This window comes from Poecilia reticulata, chromosome 15, assembly GCF_904066995.2.
Source record: "Poecilia reticulata chromosome 15, P_reticulata-male-v2, whole genome shotgun sequence".
Taxonomy (NCBI): domain Eukaryota; kingdom Metazoa; phylum Chordata; class Actinopteri; order Cyprinodontiformes; family Poeciliidae; genus Poecilia; species Poecilia reticulata.
Window position 1 is genome coordinate 5,472,325 of NC_088844.1, and position 21,123 is coordinate 5,493,447.

At 40.8% G+C, this 21,123-nt stretch overlaps 1 protein-coding gene across 3 annotated transcripts; it reads left to right on the top strand.

Moving 5' to 3' along the window:
- The first annotated feature begins 4,311 nt into the window (after positions 1 to 4,311).
- ndst2a (N-deacetylase/N-sulfotransferase (heparan glucosaminyl) 2a) lies at positions 4,312 to 20,109 on the top strand. 3 transcript variants are annotated; one of them, XM_017309083.2, is made up of 16 exons: positions 4,312 to 4,527; positions 5,184 to 5,306; positions 7,471 to 7,521; positions 7,662 to 9,152; positions 10,234 to 10,321; positions 10,456 to 10,610; positions 11,900 to 12,085; positions 12,515 to 12,643; positions 13,469 to 13,651; positions 13,745 to 13,841; positions 13,924 to 14,047; positions 14,222 to 14,396; positions 14,758 to 14,928; positions 15,099 to 15,208; positions 16,943 to 17,045; positions 17,678 to 20,109. In XM_017309083.2, the coding sequence occupies exons 4-16, from the start codon at positions 8,082 to 8,084 to the stop codon at positions 17,795 to 17,797; spliced, it is 2,712 nt and encodes a 903-aa protein (XP_017164572.1). In that variant the 5' UTR covers positions 4,312 to 4,527; positions 5,184 to 5,306; positions 7,471 to 7,521; positions 7,662 to 8,081; the 3' UTR covers positions 17,798 to 20,109. The 3 variants fall into 3 exon arrangements, with proteins under 3 accessions (XP_017164572.1, XP_017164573.1, XP_081472238.1); XM_017309084.2 differs by lacking the exon at positions 5,184 to 5,306; XM_081616112.1 differs by lacking the exons at positions 4,312 to 4,527; positions 5,184 to 5,306 and adding an exon at positions 6,032 to 6,427.
- Positions 20,110 to 21,123: the final 1,014 nt, after the last annotated feature.

The following is a 21,123-nucleotide window of genomic DNA, read 5'->3' on the forward strand; positions in this document are numbered from 1 at the left end:
ACCAGCCCCAGTGCTAACTTAACACATTTTTTTTTAGTTTCTACTAATAAAACACCAACTCTAGTTCCTTAAATCGGGTACTCTTGTCAACATTAACAGAACCGCCCCCCCATCAGGAAGTGGCCACAGGTTAACGGAGAACCAGCAACCAATTAAAATGACGTACTACTTTTAATCTGCTTAACTTTCAGAACTCACTTACTCAGTGAGTAAATAGGTACTAGAGTCAATAAAAGCAAAATAAGTCTTAGAACAACATGAGCTTATTGTTCCTATAACCTAATAAATGTAGGTCAACACAAAAGAGACTGGACAGGAAGTCCATACGCATCCTAAGGCCAAAATCACTGCTGAACAAAAAAGGAAAAAATCTTGAGGAGTCCCAAAACTTTGGGGAATTACTCTGAACTGATTAGGTCGCAGCATAAGTTCCTCTTAAGTTAAATGAATACAACTTTTAAGGAGAAAACCGTGGAAACAAAACATTGCACCCTCTTTCAAGCATGGTGATGGCGGTGTGATGGTCAGGACTTCTTTACTGCTTAAGGATCAGGTTGAGTTGACATAATTTCTGCTATTGACTAGATAGAATATCATGAAGAAGAATGGTAGGCCATCATATTCTGGTTATGCAAGAGGGAAATTATTTGAAGTACCATGGCAAGCCCTCTTCTAAATACTTCAAAGATAAAATTGGCTTTCTTAAAGTCTGTGTTTAATATGCTGTAGCTGTTTTGTCCATTTTTAGCATTTGTATTTTCTGAGAAAACAAATTCTGGGTTTCCAGTACCAGTAAGCCACACTCATTAAATGAAAAATATAAGATTTTCCTGAATTCTTGGATCCACATCAGCAACCTGTTGTTCTAATGCAGTGACGTGCGGTGAGGTTCATTGCTGGTGAGGCACTGACGTACGACTTATATAGACACCATGCATGTTATTGGACGTACGGAAATTTTGCGCAGGCAAACAACGCTGGGAGGCAAAAGACTAATCTTTTACATGTCATCCATAGCCGCGTTAACTCAGTGAAACTTTGAAATGTATGTATTAATTTTGTGCTATGATCCACAGAAAAGGGAAATAAGTATTCTCCACGCTGCACGCAGATTCGTTGCCATAGCAACTGACAAAATGCCACTTCATGTTTTAGGATTTAACACCAAAAAAACATTCAATAAATTTGCTCACAGAACAGAATATTCAGTAAGTTGTTGTAGTACGTTTTAGGCTTAATATTTTATTAATAAATAATTGCTGTGGTAGATTAGCTACCGCTTCTACTTTACTGAATTACTTAGACATACAAACTACCCAGATAGCACAGAATGATTGAAACAACATTGAATCAATGTCAGCCAGAAACATTGAATCAACATTGAACGCTGACATTGAAACGATATTGAAAGTGATCGGTGACTTTATGTTGAATCAACGTTAGGGTTTCGACCATAACTGACATTATAGCAATGCTGATACAACCATTGATTCAACCATCATCTGTATGTCAATTTACATATTTGTGTTGATATTGCATTGAATCAGTTAGGAATCAACATTGATTCAACCTTCATCTGAATCTGGTTCTGCATGCATATTTCTGTTGATTTTATATTGAATCAATGTTGATTAAACACTCATTTGACTGTGGATCTGCACGCATATTTCTGTTGATTCTACATTGAATTAGTTAGGAATCAATGTTGATTCAACCATCAAGAAAATGTACATAAAGGAATCACAACCCAATGTTTTCAACATCTAGTGCTTAATTTCAAACGATTAACCCTCCATTTAATAATAAAATGTTCTGACCCAGAGCTCAAGGATGGGGGAGGGAAGAAGGGATGAGAGGGGGTAAAGAGGGGAAAAGGTTGGGAGGAGCAGGAGGGTGTGGGGGGGCTTGGGAGAGAGTAGGGTAGGGGTGCCAAAGTCAGTCCTCGAGGGCCAGCATCCTGCATATTTTAGTTCTCTCCCTGGTTTAACGCACCTGTATCAAATCATGGCTTGTTAGAAGCCCTAAGAGGAACATTGACAAGCTGAAAAGGTTCCCAGATAGCACACAATGTTAAATCAACGTTGAAAAATAGTTAGAATCGTTGATTTTTGGTTGAAGTCGACAAATGACGGTGGATAAACTATCAAACAACCATCCACCTCTAGCCAAGTAACTAACTTTGAAACTGTGTCATTGAATCAACATTGTTTTGTCTAATGACTGAAATACGTTTGTCTGATCAACATCTGATCATTGTTGAATCATTGTCAGCTGTTTTGCCACACCCCTTCCCCTCCCCTCCTCCTCATCAGAGCCACGGTGGCTTACCAGGGATACAAAAGTGGTATCAAACTTAATTATTTCAAATATAGTCAAAGTGAAAAGTTCCTTTAGGTTAAGATTTGATTGATTGATTGATTGATTGATTGATTGATTGATTGATTGATTGATTGATTGATTGATTGATTGATTGATTGATTGATTGATTGGCAATGATTGAAATGCCAACATTGAATCCAGTGTGTTTCAGCTCTGGTCCTCCAAGCCCTGCAAGTTTTAGGCATTTCCCTAATTCGGCACACATGATTTTAATTGATGTCTGATTAACGGGGTTTTGCTGAAATGAAAACACGTAGGTCAGTTTGCCTTGAGGACAAGGTTTGGGGAAGAACTCATGATCTAAATGTTCAATCAATGGAAGCTGTTTTCACACCCCTCTACACACACCCCTTTCCCCCCACCACCCACCCCTCACCTGGGCCCATCTACCCCTCAATCTCCTCCCCCTTTCCACTCTCCTCCCCTCCTCCTTGGGCTCCGGGTGAAACAATTTTAATTTTAGGTGAGGGTTTTAAATTTTCACATTTTATTTTGTTAAAGATTTTTTTGGCTCTAGTGGCCTTTATTTGATAGTTAATTGACAAGAAAGGGGGTAATGAGAAAGGGGGGAAGACATGCAGCAAGGGTTGCCAAGGCCAGGAATCGAGCCTGCGACGGCTGCATCGGGGACTGGGGCAGGGGTGGGCAACTCCAGGCCTCGAGGGCCGGTCTCCTGCAACTTTTAGATGTGTCTCTACTTCAACACACCTGAGTCAAATAATAAGGTTGTTAGCAGGACTCTGGAGAACCTGCCTGAACAGAGGAGGTGATTCAGCTATTGGATCCAGGTGTGTTCTACCAGGGAGACATCTAAGAGTTGCAGGACACCGGCCCTCGAGGACCAGGATTGCCCACTCCTGGACTAAGGCCTCCATGTGTGCAATCTGTGCAGTTTGTTGCACCCCTCATCACCTTCTCATCTCCCCCTACTCCCTTCCAAAACCCCCCACACCCACTTGCTCCTCCCAGCCTTCCCCTCTTTACCTCCTCTCATCCCTTCTTCCCTCCCCACATCCTTGAGCTCTGGGTCAGAACATTTTATTACTAAGTGGGGGTTAATCATGTTTCAAATTACGCACTACATGTTGAGAACATTGGGTTGTGATTCCTTCATCACAAGGAATCACAACCCAATGTTTACAGACAAGTACATTTTCTTACTTGTCTGTAAATATTATTACTGACTGTGCATAATCATTATGCACAGTGTGATGTGTCCAGAGCTCGGATGAGGAGGAGGGGAGGGGGAGAGGTAGGGGTGCGGCAAAACAGCTGACATTGATTCAACATTGATCAGATGTTGATCAGACAAACGCATTTCAGTCATTAGATTTCAACGACAAAACAACATTGATTCAATGACACAGTTTCAACATTAGTTACTTGGCTAGAGGTGGATGGTTGTTTGATGGTTGATCCACCGTCATTTGTCAACTTCAACCAAAAATCAACCATTAATCAGACCTCGGCATTTCAGTCATCAGATTTCAACCACAAAACAACATTGATTCAATGACACAGTTTCAACGGTTTGATTGGATGGTTGTTTGATGGTTGATCCACCGTCATTTGTCGACTTCAACCAAAAATCAACGATTCCAACTGTTTTTCAACGTTGATTTAACATCGTGTGCTATCTGGGATGTCAAATGACAGAGGGGCTTAAAAAATAACCAAATATTCAGTTTGGTTATTTTTTAAAATTATTATATATAATTATATATATAGATGCGCACACACACACATTTTAAATTTTGCCCCTCCAGAGGTAGTCCTGGCCCCCCTTTTGCCCCCCCCCCAACTTTAAAAGTCTAGCTCCGCCACTGCTGACCACACGTCACTATTCTAATAATGTCCGTCTGTGTGCATGATAAGTTTACACAGGCGTTTTAGTTTAAAGAGGACTTTTCCAATCCACAGTTCCAATGAACGTATGTGAGGAGCTGGTAAGTGGCCCAGAGCAGCTGGTGAACAGGTTCTGCTCTCTCCACCCCTCCTGGTTCCCGGCTTGGTTCAGTCCGGGCTGCTATCATAAACAAGATGGCTGCTTGAGTGTTGACGCGCTGAAGTTCAGTTTTATCTCGAATTCCAAACCTAAACGCCATCTACTCCTTTAACCAAATTGCTGCCCGATGCGATAACATCCCGGTAAGTGAAAACGAGCCCCAGTTTTTCTCGCTGAGGCGGAAACGTGTGAATGTTGCCTCCATTAGCCATCTGTGGCTGCCGTAGCCTGCAGCTAACTGGCTCTCTCCCTGCTGGTGAACACTGGGGGTTTTACTGGGAGGGATTCCCTCCAGCTGGACTGCTTGTTTATGTGGAAAGAGAGGGAAGAGGAAGGATGACGTGTTCGTAGAGTCATTTGTAGATGACAAAAAGCAGGTTTGAAGATCCACCATTGATGCTCGCAGCTAACGTTAGCAGCTGAAAGCTAAGATGTTGGCAGGGGTCCGTTAAAAGACGGGAGTGCGGCGGCTGGACACGGTTTTCTGTCCCCGTCATGTGACCGGGTTGTTACCGGCTTCTGTCAGCAGCATCGTCTGCTGTCCCGGTTGGTGCCACGACCCCCAGGGGCTGTGAAGAAGCCCTCCATCATCATCAGCAGCTGAGGGTTATACTTTAATTATTGCTTAGAGTGAAAGAATCCAGTTCACTGTCTGATCTCATTGTTTGTGGTGGGGAAATAAGATGGGGTTTTTTCCGGGTTTTTTAAGACCACAACTAAAATTGGTCTACTTCTTAAACTGGTCTAATCTTTCACTTTCCCCTTTCTAATTTTTCACTTTCTCACTTTCTCCTTTCAGAGCTCTGATCAGGCCTCTGTCCTCCTGTCACACCATCCCTCTGCTTCTCCATCTCTACACCCATCAAAGTCCCTTCACCTCCAGTTGACTACTCCATATTTCCAGTGTCCCTCCCTCACACAGGTCTGAACCATCTATGCCCTGTCTAATTGGAGCTGATCCTGAACATCTAGATTTGGTTCCTGGAGTTTTTATATTTTGTCTCCTGACATTAGAATAGGTCTCACTCTTTATTAGACACTTGTCTTCACTAGCTCCGCATGACAAGATGCACTACTGAAAGACAGAGAAAACTTCCTGTTTGAAATCATAAGTTCTAGTTAAAAGTTTATTTATAACTCAGCAGCACATGTTTCTGCAGAGAACCCAATGTCTCATGTTGTCTTGAATCTGCTCAAATACATGTCGAAGTAAAAGATTCACATTTCCAGACCGCTGTCTTCTTATTTTTAGAGAGCGTCACAGAAACACTGATTGGTCTGCAAGGGTCACTTGGAATCAGAATCAACCTTGTTGGCCAAGATTATGTGCACAAACAGGAAATTTAAGTCCAGTTTCAAGAGCTTGCAGTGTGCAGACATGGAGTATAAATATTAGGGACAGGACTTTAACATGTTAGTTTAGAGTAATTACTGTAACTACATACATTTTGACACCTAAAAATGTTTTTTTTTATTATTGCATACAAGGTTCCAGCAGGAACCTTTGTATTTGTGAGTTTCTGGTACAGCCATAAATCCAACGCACAAGTGTCATCCACAAATGACCATATATGCGAACAGCAGCAACGGATTATGAGGCCGCTTCTCTTGGCCCACTGAAGGTAAATTTTTTGCTTCAAAAGTTGAACTGACGGGACGCTGGGAAAGAATATTGTTGTGCTAACAGGTGTTGGTCTATCAGCGACGCTGCGGCAATACTAAACAGTCTGATAGTTGGATAACTCTTGACTTGTTTTTTTATTTACGATTTATCTCTGCTCTGGCAAGCAGTTTTGAAGGTTTTGTTTAAAACAGTACTGGATTTCCCATTTCTAATCTTAGAACCAGACTGCTTGCTTTGTTTCCTGTCCACAGTGTCTTCCAATGCTTTGACACATCAGTGTTGTCGATGTTGAGCTGAAGGTCAGAGGCGTCGATATGAATAAGAAAACCCTGAGGTCCAGCTAGATCACAATGAACCGAGGTCATGAGTGTTACATAAACATGCTATATAGATGTGTGGGCAAGGTGTCTGATGTGGAGGTGAGCTGCTGCTGCCAAGGGTGACACCTGGTGTTTGGTTTAGGGGGAAATTACCTTTTCATACAGAGGCAGATTGGTTTGGATTTATAAATTTCCCATAAGGGGATGGTATTATGCATAATCAGCTTTTTTTTTTTTAGCTTTACATCATGTTATAATGTTATTCCTTGTCATAAACATCTCTGGAGTGATGCTTGGATTCTGTCATGCATATTTGAGAAATCTTTTAATCTCCATGGCAACCATTCAGAACTGCCTAAACACTTGCTCTCTGAGCTCTGCCTTTTCCTCCTCTGTTCTGCAGTCTCCAGACTGAGGCTCTTCCTCACAAAGCATCCCTTCCCCACCACTCCCCAATTCAGTTCCTTCAGACTAGCTAGCAGCAATTAGCAAACATCTGGTGGAACTGTATGTCTGCCGAGCTGCATTGTTGTGACAATGTGCTGAAGGGGGAGTGTCGGAAAGGGTTTCCATCCTTCATAAGGAGACAGAGGCAAAATTTCACGGCGTCAGATACATTTTTGATGCAAAGTCAAATTTCTTTTAAGTCATGTTTGATGTATACAATACTTTTATAACTGGAACAGCTTCTCCAGTGTCACCATGCTCCTCTGTTTCACCGATTATTGCTCTGCTTGCTGTCAGTTTATTTTGCATTTACAGATTTAGTGGCTTCTGAAGGCAGGTGGACGCTTAATGCAAATTTTTTGTTTCACACTTTTTTTTTTATTGTTTGTAAAAAAAAAAATCATCCTTCTCCCTCCTGGTCACTGCTGTGCTCCACTTGCTGTGGGTCTCCCACACCACAGACTAATAAATACTTGGATATTTGTGGCTTTGTGAATGTTATAAACAGTCTTTTAAGACACTAAAAGATTGCTTTATTTCTGTATGAAGCTGTTGTTTCTTGGATTTTACTGAACTTCGACTTACCTAGCCGAACAAAAGTTTAACATTTTTATTTGTGCATAATAACAAATGAAATTCAGGGGGTTTGATTGTTCTTAAATTGACTAAATTTGGCATAATGTTTCATATTGCAGAGGCTTTTGCAACTGACATCCACTGATTTCTGGACATACGATGTTGTCACGGTGAGAAACAAGTAGAACTGTTCATGTTGTCAGAATTATGCAGAATACATTTTGTGTAAGAAATCAGCAATGCTGATATAAATCTCAGTCTCCCTCATGTTTTCTTTGCTTCTTTGTCCTTTTTTGCTTTTGTTCCAAAGTGTCTTGGATGTCATGGACAAGTGGCCGGAGAGAGTCAAATCCCGAAATCCAGAGCAGCTACACTGAGACTCCTCCAAACAAAAGGCATCATGGAGATGAGAATAGTTCAGACGTAGGCCGTCAGCGCAGCAAAACCCTGTCTGAACAGACATCAGATAGTTTTACAGAGGTCCGTTTCTTTGCAGCAATCTGAGTGTTTTTGCACTTCAGAGCTAAACATAGAAAGCAAGTAATGAATGATGCTGGCCATGGTGACTTAGTGTAAATGGCTATTAATCAGCACAGCTCAGTGACAGTATTCACTGCTCAATCTTCCTGCCCCTCTCAGTTCTCCTCTCGCCCCCTCTCCCTGCCGCTGCCCTTGTCCGTTTGGATTCACTACCACCTCCTGATCTGTCTGGCCTGCTTTTCACATCACCATGGCCGCTGGCCTGGGGATTTTGAAGCTGCTGCGAGGGGTCCGCCAGCTGGAGCTTCACCGCCTGATTCTGGCATTGATAGTCTTCTGTCTGCTCTCCATGGCGTTCTTGGCTTACTACGTCTCCAACAGCCCCAAAATCAAGGACCCACCACCTTTACCCTTCAGTGATTGTGGTGGAGGTGGGGAGACGCTGGTGGGAATGGGTACTGGGGCCGATGGTGGCGAGACAGGAGGCCAGAGGTCCCCTCTCTTCCTTCCGGTGCGCCAGGGGCGACTCCAGGAGGTCAAGACGATTGACAACTCCAGGACTGAGCCAGTGGTTCTGGTGTTTGTGGAGAGCATCTATTCCCAACTGGGCCAAGAAATCGTTGCCATCTTAGAATCGAGCCGCTTCCACTACCGCACAGAGATCGCTCCTGCTAAGAGTGACATGCCCACGCTGACGGAGCACAACCGTGGACGATACGCCTTGATCATCTATGAAAACGTGCTCAAATATGTCAACCTCGACGCGTGGAACCGAGACTTGCTGGACAAGTACTGTGCTGAGTACGGAGTGGGCGTCATTGGTTTCTTCAAAGCAACTGAGAACTCGCTTCATAGTGCACAACTCAAAGGTTTCCCCCTCTTTCTACACTCGCACTTCGGACTCAGGGACTACCGTATAAACCCCAGTGCACCGCTGCTTTACATCACCAAGCCCAACCAGGTGGAGCAGGGCTCTTTGCCGGGGGATGATTGGACGATTTTCCTGTCTAACCACTCTACATATGAACCAGTTCTTTTAGCCACCCCTAAGTCCTCAGATCCCCTGGCACATTTTGGACCCGGCCCCTTGCAGGCCCTCTATTCCACTGTGGTGCAGGACCTGGGGCTCCATGATGGCATCCAGAGAGTTCTCTTTGGAAATAATCTCAATTACTGGCTTCACAAGCTGGTGTTTGTAGACGCCATCGGCTACCTGACGGGGAAAAGACTGTGTTTGTCATTGGACCGCCACATCCTGGTGGACGTGGATGACATATTTGTGGGCAAGGAGGGGACTCGTATGAAGGTGTCTGATGTGGAGGTGAGCCATTTACCCTGTGTTACATATTAGCACGCTCATGTTCTGTTCGTTTATCTTGAAAATGTGACTGAGTCTGGTAGATTTAGCCGTATAAGTGAAGTTTAAAAGATATTAAACTTTTTTTTTTTTTTTTGCCATAATTATAGTTGAGCAATTTGCAGATTTTTTTTCTGAAATTATATTGAAAAATATACTTTTTAAATTCTATATATTTTGGGACGTTTCTTGAAACTGCCATTTTGTGTTGACCAGCGATGCAACACAGAATTGACTCAAATCAGCTTAGGATTGTTAGGTTAAAATTACTTCCAGTTGATTAACTAATAACTTCCACTTGGACCTTTATTTTCAGTGTTGTAGTTTTATTATCTGATAAGATTAACTTGCATCTCTAACGTTGACAGTTCTCATTGCTGATTCTTTTCTCAACTTCATGTGAGTCAAATCTATATTACTAAGATCTTGATGAAATAAGAAACTAGATGCTAGCTGAGTTGGGATCGCATTGATTGTGGTATTCATAGTTCTTTTTGTGATTGAGTTTTTTTTCTGTATTTGGTTTCAGTTTTGGGAGATCAATGTTACTAGCTCTCATTGGTTCCCCAGAAACCGCTCCATGTCAGCTTTATGAAAACCGCTGGCAAATTCACCAACCTCCATTCTTGCTGTATCTTTGCTTTGCTCTGACAACCGAGTGAAGAATTGGCTGCACTTCCCTTTTTCTTCCCCTTCACATGCTGCTTTTGAACCCAGCAGTGATTTGGCGGTTATCTCTGTCAGCAGGTCTGACTGACGATTTCAAAAATTCTGCTGTTGACATCAGTTTTGTAAATGTGACAGAATCTTCAGCCAATGTGACTAAAGCATTCTTGCAAAAAAAAGAAAAAAAAAGAACAACAAAACAACTCAAATGTACTTTTATTGAAATGAGGTCAAATGTCAAGAAGGTACAATAATAAAGATGTTGGGTTCCAATTTTTCTCACCTGTAAATGGTGCTTATTAGAGATGTATTTCTATAATAAACTTTTGTTTCTCACAAGTCTTTTATACTTTGCTTAGTTTTCTCTGGTTTTTCACAGGCCTTGCTGAACACTCAAAATAAGCTAAGAGCGCTGGTTCCTAATTTTACCTTCAATCTGGGATTTTCCGGAAAATTCTACCACACAGGTACTAAACATTGTAAGATTAAATAGATCCTTTTCCTCTTTAATGATTCATGTTGCTCTGAGTTTTGTAGAATCCGACTGCAAGTTGGAGGAGACCATCATTTTTTTTTTTGGTTTATATGTGGGTGTTTCCAGGAACCGATGAGGAGGACCAGGGAGACGACATGCTGCTGCAGCACAGGAAGGACTTCTGGTGGTTCCCTCACATGTGGAGCCACATGCAGCCTCACCTCTTTCACAATGTCAGCGTCCTGGCTGAGCAAATGAAGCTCAACAGGATCTTTGCTCAGGTAACAGGAGACTCAGATGGAGGATGTTTGTTAAGCGAACTGTTCAGTAATGGAGAAACGCCAGACAATGTTGGGTCTTTTCAGCTCTTTTCTCTTAACCTGATCTGTTGTTTTGAACAATAAGCTGAATGTGAGAGTTAAGATTTCTGTATTTTTTTGCCCCCCCTCCCTACCCCCTCAACAACCTTTCCTGACATTTGGAGAAGATTCTCTGCATATTTGGCTGCTGCAAAACTGATGAAAACAGCCTGATACCGTAACGCTGCATGTTCTGGTCCACGCTTTCAATGAGTGCTGGATAAACCACTTCACTTCTGGAAGCATTGCAGCTTTACAGACTTATCATTCACATGCTTTAGTTTCTCCTATTTGTATGATCAAAGATGGAGTAAAGGTTTTACAGATCCAAAAGCTGTAGCAGCAAATTGGTGTTCAGAATAGAATCATCCAGCTCAGGTCAGAACAGTGTCATGAACAGTGTCATGCCTCCAGCTCGAAAAAGCCATAAATTCATCATTATGTGGCACCAGGTCTCTCCACAGCCATATTTTTAGATATCCTGTGCTCAAGTGCTGGTTTATACAATCAGTTAATTGATAATTGAAATAATTGTCAGCTAATTGATTAATCGTTAATTGGAGTATTTAAAAAGATGGCCATTTGCTGAAAGGACAACACAGCCGGAACAGTAATTAAGCCAAAACTGTGCCAAACATGCATAGATTTCGAATAAAAAAATCTAAATATGTTCAACCCAGAAGTCCACAAGTTTCATTTTTAGTTTCATATGATTCAAGTTCTGTAAAAAAAGAAAAATCTTCTATTGCACATGTTTTGCATAAAATGTATTTATCGAAACACGAATCAATAGATTCTTTGCATCCTTTTGCTACAAATGATCAAACACACACTAAAGGAATGCTTTGTTGTTGCATTTTGGGCTATAAAATTGTAATTTTCATGTTTGAAAAAAGGATGTGAATTATTTGATAATTTTTAATGGATTTCTAATATTGTGAAAAAAAGTACTTAAATGAAAAATCTGCAGAATTTTTAAAATTGTGAGACTAGTCAATAGAATAATTGATTAGTAAAGTAATCATTAGTTGCGGTCCTGCTAAAGTGAGAGCAGTACATTGCTGTTAACACAACTCAACTCTGCTTCCAGGAAAAACTAAACTCTTTACCGTACGTGTTGCACTTATTCTAATGTCTTACTTAGAATAAATAAGACATTATTCTTCTGAGGAAGGAGCACTGAGACGTTTGGGTTTTGCTGCCCTCTGCAGGAGCATGGAATCCCAACAGACATGGGCTACGCAGTGGCTCCGCACCACTCCGGGGTCTACCCTGTCCACACCCAGCTGTATGAAGCCTGGAAGTCTGTGTGGGGAATCAAAGTGACCAGCACTGAAGAGTACCCTCATCTGAGGCCAGCGAGGTACCGCCGGGGCTTCATCCACAACGGAATCAAGGTCAGTGCGCTTTACTGGGTTCAGGTCCCAGCCAGCTTCAGATTCTGCAGCAGGTTTTCCGTTGGGTCCGACCTACAGAGATGAGGATCTTGTGATTCGATTGCGATCTTTAGTGTCACAGTTCAATTTAGAAGCCAATTTCTTTTCAAATGGTCTCGAGATTCTGTTTAAATGATGCAACTGGCAAGAGGAAAATACATTTAAACCAAATCTGTAAAGTTTCCTAATGTATCAAATTTCATTAGTTTATATTTGAATAAAAATAGCTTTTTCATAAATTATATAGCTTATTTTACCAATATTAGGTTAGCTTAACTTTTTCTTGAATAGAAAAAAAAAATGCAACAATTATTCAAAATACATACGGTGGGTGAGACGGCTTTAATGAAGTCAGAGGAGCAGAGATGCTTATTCGCCTTCATTCTGCAGGTGTTGCCCAGGCAGACCTGTGGCCTCTTCACACACACCATCTTCTATAACGAATACCCTGGAGGCTCCAAGGAGCTGGATAAGAGCATCAGAGGAGGAGAACTTTTCCTCACCGTTCTCCTAAACCCTGTAAGTCAACTCCACTTTCATATAGACGCTGCACCGCAGAGCTGCTTGAGTTCACATCATCAGTAGTAACTCCTGCCACACTGCAGATGGGTCTGTAGGCTCTGTCTACAGATGCATCAGCAAGTTCCAGCTGTTGATATGTTCGTTGTTAGAGTTGGAGAGGAGAAGTAGAAGAAGAAGACGATGGCTCCGAAGCATGGGTCATGTCAAAGCAACAGGGATCAGTCTCAGCAGCGCAGATTCCCAGGAAATATCTGGTGGTGTGTCCGGTTCAATCTACTGGAACTAGATTAATTTATTCTGACTGCAGATTCTGTAAAACTTTAGTAATCTTTGAAGGGGGAGGAGCTTTTGAAATGAGGTTCAGGTTGAAAACTACACCACCAACGATGTCGACTTGGTTTGATTTGTAACATTTACAATGTTACAAATGTTGTGGTTCTCTTTCGCAATACATTGTGTCAAACAAATAACCCTCATCTTTCTCCCAAGAACCACTGAAGGAAATGACACGAACGAAGTGCAACTTCCTTCCTCACAAAATATAAACACAAATGGAGTGCAAGGCTAGCGTGTTTGCTTTGGTTGTATTTAGGACACTTAAACATGGACAGAATTCTTTTACTCTAAAGAAAGATGATTCTAGAATACAGTTTCATTTGTGAAGCCTTTACAGCGTTAACTCTAAAAGTTCTTACTTTGTCTTTTTGTACTTGAGATCCCCATTGGACACTATAACTGGACAGAATTGCTATCATAGGAATGATTGCTTTTTCAACCCTCCCAGTTTCCCACATGACCTCATTCTCTGTCCATGCAACACAGATCAGCATCTTCATGACTCACCTGTCCAACTATGGAAATGATCGTCTGGGCCTCTACACCTTTGAATCTCTGGTGAAGTTTGTCCAGTGCTGGACCAACCTCAGGCTACAGACCCTGCCTCCCCTTCAGTTGGCAGAAAAATATTTCCAGATCTTCCCAGAAGAAAGAAACCCACTCTGGCAGGTACAGTTTTGAGAAATGGAAATGAAAATAATAAAAAAAATATGTATTTGACATTTCTACTGAATGTAAAACAAACAACTATTTTCTTTTTAGAACCCGTGTCACGACAAAAGACACAAAGACATCTGGTCCAAAGAGAAAACCTGTGACAGACTTCCTAAATTCCTTATTATTGGACCACAGAAAACTGGTAGCTCTCCTCATCTCCATTTTCAGTCACTTTTCCTCTTTAGCCTTTTGACTTTCATCATCATTGTGTTTCCTCCATCAAGGCACTACAGCACTTCACTCATTCCTGAGCCTCCACCCGGCCATCACTGGCTCCTTCCCCAGCGCCACCACCTTTGAAGAAATCCAGTTCTTCAGTGGAATCAATTATGACAACGGGATTGACTGGTAGATCTCATTAGCACATGTTTTACTCCACTTTTAGATTCTCTCTGTCCCAGACAAGAGACTCAATATTGCAACATTCAACATTACAATCACAGAATTACATATTCCAAATATAATGCAGCCTTAATGGTCATGGATTTGAACGATCATGTTTTTGTCTTTTTTTTCTTTTAGGTACATGGAGTTCTTCCCATTCCCCTCCAATGTCAGTGCAGACTTCATGTTTGAAAAAAGCGCCAATTACTTTGACTCAGAAATGGCCCCCAAACGAGCAGCAGCACTGTTACCCAGAGCCAAAGTCCTGGCTGTGCTCATCAACCCGTCTGACAGAGCATACTCCTGGTATCAGGTACGATACCCCAATGGACCCATGGACAGCTTCCAAGTTGACTTTTTTTTCTTTTCTTTTAGTAAAAATCTGAAAAATGTGGAGAACATTAGTTCAGCCCACCTGAGTCAGAAATTTTAAACTTTTGAAACCAGAATCTGTTCTGCCTTAAGTTACTCCATCCATCCATTTTCTTGCACCCTTGTCCCTTAGTGGGGTCGGGAGGGTTGCTGGTGCCTATCTCCAGCTAACGTTTCGGGCGACAGGCGGGGGTCACCCTGGACAGGCCGCCAGTCTGTCGCAGCCTTAAGTTACTCATATAATCTATATTAGCTTGCACAAGGTTTCAGATAGTTTTTTTTGTTGTTGTTTGTGACTCCAGCACCAGAGAGCCCACCAGGACCCAGCGGCGCTCAACAACACCTTCCATGCAGTGGTTACCGCAGCCCCCTCGGCCCCCAGAGCCTTGCTAGTTCTGCAGAAACGGTGTCTTTATCCAGGGGCCTACGCCTCTCATTTGGAGCGATGGCTGCAGTATTACCAACCCAGCCAGGTAAAACTGGTTTATTATTACAATAATCATCATATAAAACAATGTTGAGGATTTTCTTCTTGTTGAAGATGAATTAGTTTTTCTCTCCAGTTTTAAATCTGAATCTTCCCTCCAGATGGACTTTGCTCTCCTAGAATCCTGACTGTTTCTGTTTCTGCTCCTCCGCTCAGCTGCATGTTGTGGACGGGGCCTTGCTGCGCTCCAATCCTGTTCTGGTGATGGAGGGAATTCAGAGATTTCTGGGCGTTACTCCCATCTTCAACTACACACAGGCTCTAATGTAATGCAACACACACAAATCCAAGCTGCAACCAAGGAGTTTTTACTGCAAACCTACAGAGTTTAAGGGAAACTCAAACTTACTTAAATTTGCTTTTTGTGTAAATGTGGAAAAGTGCATTCAAACTAGTGTTGAGTGTTAATATTTTTGAGACTTTTAAACCTTCTGTTCATTGGTTCATATTAGAGGTAATATTTCATGTTTCTAGCTGCCCAGCTAGCATAGCGGTCTCATCAGGTTAGCAATTAAACCAATCTAAGTTTCTGAGAAAACTCAGAAATCCAGTGTTTCTCTCATTATTGAACGCATCAATGCTAGAGAACATTCAAACATCTTGAAACTAAGAGATTTAGTTAATTTAAAAGATATATATTAGTTATTTTAAAAGCTATAAAGAGGTTATTGCCAATTATGTTACAAAACTTCTTTCTCTTAAGCTCAAGTGACAAGAAATAACAGAAGGAAGTATGATTTCAATAAATTATGACTCCATCCTATGGACGACATCAATGATGGTCTTCTAGCCAATTCTTAGGTCTGCAATTTTCCCCGTATTGAACCAAACTGAAGTCATTTAATGACACCCTTTTGGAAACCTGCACACATTCAGTTTACAACATTCATGCCCTGTAAAATTTGAGCTGATTTCTCCACAGTATTCACATTTTTTGAATTCCTGTTTTCATGGGTTTCATGAGCTAGAAGCCAAAATGATGTAAAAAATAAACAAATACTTGAAATTGTTTAAGCTGTGGAGCCTGAGTCTGAAAGTTTAGACTTTTTGAATGGAATTATTGGAATTAATCAATTTTTGAAGATTTTCTAGTTTTTTAGACAGGGTCTGTGTATATAGATGACAGGGAGGCTGAACTGAGTGCAGCAACCAAGAGTTGCGTAAGGACTAATGTCAGCCTCGTAATCACTTTTTAAAAATACTGACATGGTCTGACACCAGGCAGCATCCTGGTGTGATGCTGCGTGTCACAATAACTCATTTTGCTGGATGATCAATTGTCCCAGAAGTTATTGTGATAAACAATATTGTTGTTTTGAAACAGTATAATGGCAGTGGCATAATAATGCAAAAACACATTCTGAATGATTAATAAACATGTAACACTGGAAGACATTTCAAGTATCTAAAATAAATTAACAAAACAGAAATGACAAATAAAATAAATTATGAAGTCTCTATAAACAAAACTATCCTTCCAGTAAAAGGGGGTCAGTTTAGGCCAAAACGCCAGACTGAAGACTTTTGTCATCCAAAGAGAAAATTGAAAAATGATAAATCATGGAAATGGAAAATATTAAGCTGGTTTTAATTTCATGTAATTAATTGATTTATTGCTGCTATTATTGTGACAGACCAAATATAAATAATTAATGACAACTCAGAGCAGGAAAGCTAAGATATTAATACAGAACAAGAAACGCATTGTTTTCTCCATTACTCTGCCAAGGAATTATATTTCATCAGTTATTAAAATGTATGCTTGTTTTGGTAATAATCAAATCTATTGATGAAGTAAGCTAAAACGGGTTCCTGGATTCAAGGTCTCCGCAGCAGCTCAGCATTTGAGTAGATTCTGGTAATTTGTGGAGGTCCGGTTCCGTTTCATGTTGAAGGGGAATCTAGTGTTCCTTTAAAAAGAAAATTCAAGGAAGCGGCATTATTTAACCCAAATTCAGTGAAAGATGTGCTGCACTGTAATAATGACTGACTGTCTGCAGGTATGACGATGGTAAAGGTTTCTGGTGTCAGCGAGTGGAAGGAGCCCGGTCCAAATGCCTCGGGAAGAGCAAAGGCAGGAAGTATCCAGAGATGAGTTCTGAGGTACATCAGCACCTCTGTTACAGTAGCACTAGTTTTCACTAAATATTAAATGTTGGCGAGTTAAGCTGATTACATTATTTAAAAACTGGCAACATTGTCACCTTCCTAAAATAATGGTCTGTCATTCTTTGTCAATAATGTTTTTTTTTTGTTTTTGTCAAAATCACTTTTGGCAAAAATACAGCTGGTGCATTATGTTGGAGGTTTGATAATAAAACTAGAGTTGTCCTTGATTAGCAGCAATAGGATTGAAAACAGCTTGAAGTTTTCTGTAGAGTAATGGGATCTCCTTTAAATGTGCAGAAAAATCAATCCTACAAGGTTTGCAATTTCTAGTTCTGCAGGTATGATTCGAAATGCTCAAATATCGATTTTTAAAATGTTTTATGTTTCATTAACACCAAACTCAATTCTAGTATAATCAACATTACCATTAGACACCTCACCAAAACTAACACAATTTTTAGTTGTATATTTTAAAGATCGATATTTTAACATTTTGAATCAATTTTGAATGGACATATTTGCAGTATTTGTGAGTGTACTGCATATTACGCTGAGCGTCCTCAAATCACTAGACACTGAAAGACATATCTAATCTCTAGTTTTTTGTGTGTGTGTGTTCTCTCCAGTCACGTGCCTTTCTAACAGAGTACTACCGTGACCACAACATGGAGCTGGTACGCCTGCTGAACCGGCTGGGCCAACCACTGCCATCCTGGCTTCACCAAGAACTCCAGAACTCCCGCTGAAGCCGAGGGCTTCTCGTCACACGGAGTCTGTTGTCCAGAAAACTGCTCCCAACACTTCTTACTAAGCTACTTTTAGAGCTTCTTTTCCCAGGACTCCTGATGAAACGGGGGTGGGGGTAGAGGAAAACGGGGGTAGCTCCATGAACACTCTCTTGTTCTGTTGCCGACATCGGTCTGTGGCGCGGGACTCATCAGCTGAGAATCAAAGATCCAAGGGACTCGAGCTTTAAAGACAAATGAGTCAGTGACTCAAGACTGAAGCAGTGGGTTACCTGTATGGTGTAACACAGGGGGTTAGCAGGCACAGGCATACTGATGCTCCCACAGAATGGCATTAGGTCAGAGGTCAGACAGGTTGAAGCAGACATGCTGATCCTCATCCACATCTCTCTAAAACACCAGTTCTACTTGATAATCAGTCGGCAGGGCTCCAACTGTGGACTCAAACTAAAGGCTCTGCAGGGATCTAGTAAAATAATAAACCAAGTGACACACACACATTTAACTGTCCAACACCTGAAAACAAGCTGTAGATTTTTTTTTTTTTTTTGATTTGATCAGATTAGAACAGTTTGGTATCCGTGGCATCAGTGTTGTGATGGATTTCCACCCCTATAATCAGCATCTGGGACTCTTCATGCTCGGTGTTATCACAGCTGACACACAGGGAGGCTAATGAATATAGGGGTTTGGTCCAGTTCATAAGCGTGCCAGTGCTACTGGAGCTCCAGTTCTTCCCAGTTCCACCAGTGAAGCTCTGAACTCCAGCAGCAACATTCAGATGTCTCGGCACCAACTCTTCTCTGTTGGACCAGAGGAAACAACCACTTTCATCAGAGACTGGAGTTGGACCAACAACCAGTTCTTATTTTTATGAACAGCATGTTTAAAAAAAATTTGACCTGCAAAAATAAAAAAAGCTAAGAAAAACTATTAAAAAGTGGATTGAGCTGTTGGACAGCATGTGTCTGTTATCGCTTATCTTGCTGCTCTTTTGTTTTAAATCACAGCATCAACTTATGCCTCAACACTTTCAGGTTAAACACCTGCCTGATGCGGTGTTGACGTTCTGTTTCCAGCTCTGTTGATATAAGCTGATCAAAGATGGGACATGTTGAGTCATTTTAAGGAGCGCTCACTAACATTAGTATTTGAGCGCAGCACATCTGGAACAGAACTAGCACCCTGATGCGCCAGGTCAGATGTCGCAGAAAATGTTCAAAACCCCTGGTTCGTCGAGCCTAATCAAACCTCTAAAATTTCATTATTTACAGTGTAAATTTCTTCCTGGTCGCCATCTTGACTAAATCCCAAAGTTTTTGCCTGAGAATTGCGCGTAGACATTTTTCTTTTGTTTTAGCGAGAGTGGCTGCACCCCGTTCTAAATCTGTGTACTAACCTGGTAAAGCCAAGGTCAGTAAAAAAATGACTGAATAAAAACGAAAACAACCAAGCATCTGTAACATCTGGTGGCCCAAAAATTGCTTAAGCAGGTCAGTATAAAATCATGTCTACATTCTGACGACTGAGTAAAAGTCCAGCTCTGGTCCAGGATGTGCCCAGTGTTACAGTAGCTTTTTATTGCTATGGAAATGACTTACTGTGAACTCTTTGGTTTAACGTGTTGTGGCCTCCCCTTTTTTTGTTGCCTTTTATTTCGTCGTTTTGTTTTAGTTGATATTGCTTTGAGAAAATACGCAAATTTTAGAAGTTTGTCATCCCTGAAAATACAGATGTAGCAGGTCGAAACACAGACTGACATGTAGCTCAAATAGTAAAACTAAAGGATAACGCTCCCCTTTTTTAACATTTTTTTATTTGCATTTAGGAGTACAGAAATTTCCAGTTTTGAAATGGTTTTTATTGCTTTATGGGTGTTTGATTCTAAACTTAAATTTTCCTGGACCAGAGCTGTTTAAATCTGCTAAAAAGCAAATTTTCTTTACTTTTATGCTAAAGGTTAAAAAGTTAAGGAAATGAGTGGAAATGTAATTACACTGGTTCAAAACTCAACAAGGTCATCATGCACTTCAGCTGTTATCCTATGTATGTTTCATACAGGTTACATTCATGTGGATGGACAATACAGGTGATAAAGTTCTAACATTAAAACATTGACTAAGAACGGGTACTTTCCACTCAGTCCTCATGTTTTTATGGGATTTCCTTTGATGAGGTAAAGTGTTTGAGATGATATAGGAAGCATTTATTATTTATTAAAGGAAGCACCCTTTCTTAGCATATAACAAACTTCTCTGCCTCCTGTCATGGCAGCTATGTTTTCTGAGATGGTAATAAAAACATTGCAGAGAGCTGGTGTCAGTTTTTACTTTGAATGAAGTAAGCACACCACCAAGACGGAAAAGACAATTCAGCATTTCTCAAATATAATTTGACAACAGACTGAGGGTTTTACTTCACTACGACCCACACAACCGTACATTGGTGTTCAAGGTAACGGTTCAAAGACTGATCAAAAGCTGCTGTTTTCATCTTTTCAGTTTTTGTATTGATGTAAAAAAAAAAAAAAAAGTTAACACTGTTTAATAAAATTTGAGAGAGGCTGAAAGAGAGGTTTTGTTTTCTTTGTTCATGCTCATTTATGTAAAGTTCTACTTAAAACCGAACAACTCCAGCAGTGTACAGTTATTGACATAAATATAGCTTGTTTATTTTAGCAGACACTACTCATGTACTCCACAATGTGCTGGAAGCCACGCAAGAACCTGAATTTGAATGTGGGTTATTAACTACACAGATTCATTAATCAGCAACCGACATAAAGTGGTGTGAAAAAATCTTCACCCTCTTAATGATTTCTTTGATTTTTTTCATGTTAGCACTTGGTGTTTCAGAATATCAAGCCAGCTTAAATATTAGGCAAAGACATGTCAAGAACAAAATAATTTTTAAATTAAGGTGTTTTCTATTGAGGGAAGGGGAAAAAAATGCAAAACTACGCGACCCTGGAATTGTGATTTCAGTCCCTGTTGAAAGATAAGTGGTTTCACCTGGTTCCGCTGTTTCTAGCAACACCCAGGCCTGATTACTGCCACACCTGTAATTAAATATGAAACATCTGACAAAGAGAAGCACATTCTGGTACAAACCACTCGGTGGCAGTGATGCACTAATTTCGTTGTTCGCCATCTGCCAAAACCCACCAACGAAGAAGTGAACAGGCAAAAACTAGCATTAAGCAACAATTAAAGAGGGATGACAATAACAAAGGCAGGTGGAATAATAGGATTCTAAAGAGATTGGAGAAATGAGAGATTTAGACATACTGTACATAACCGCTTTTTATTCACAATATATATGATACA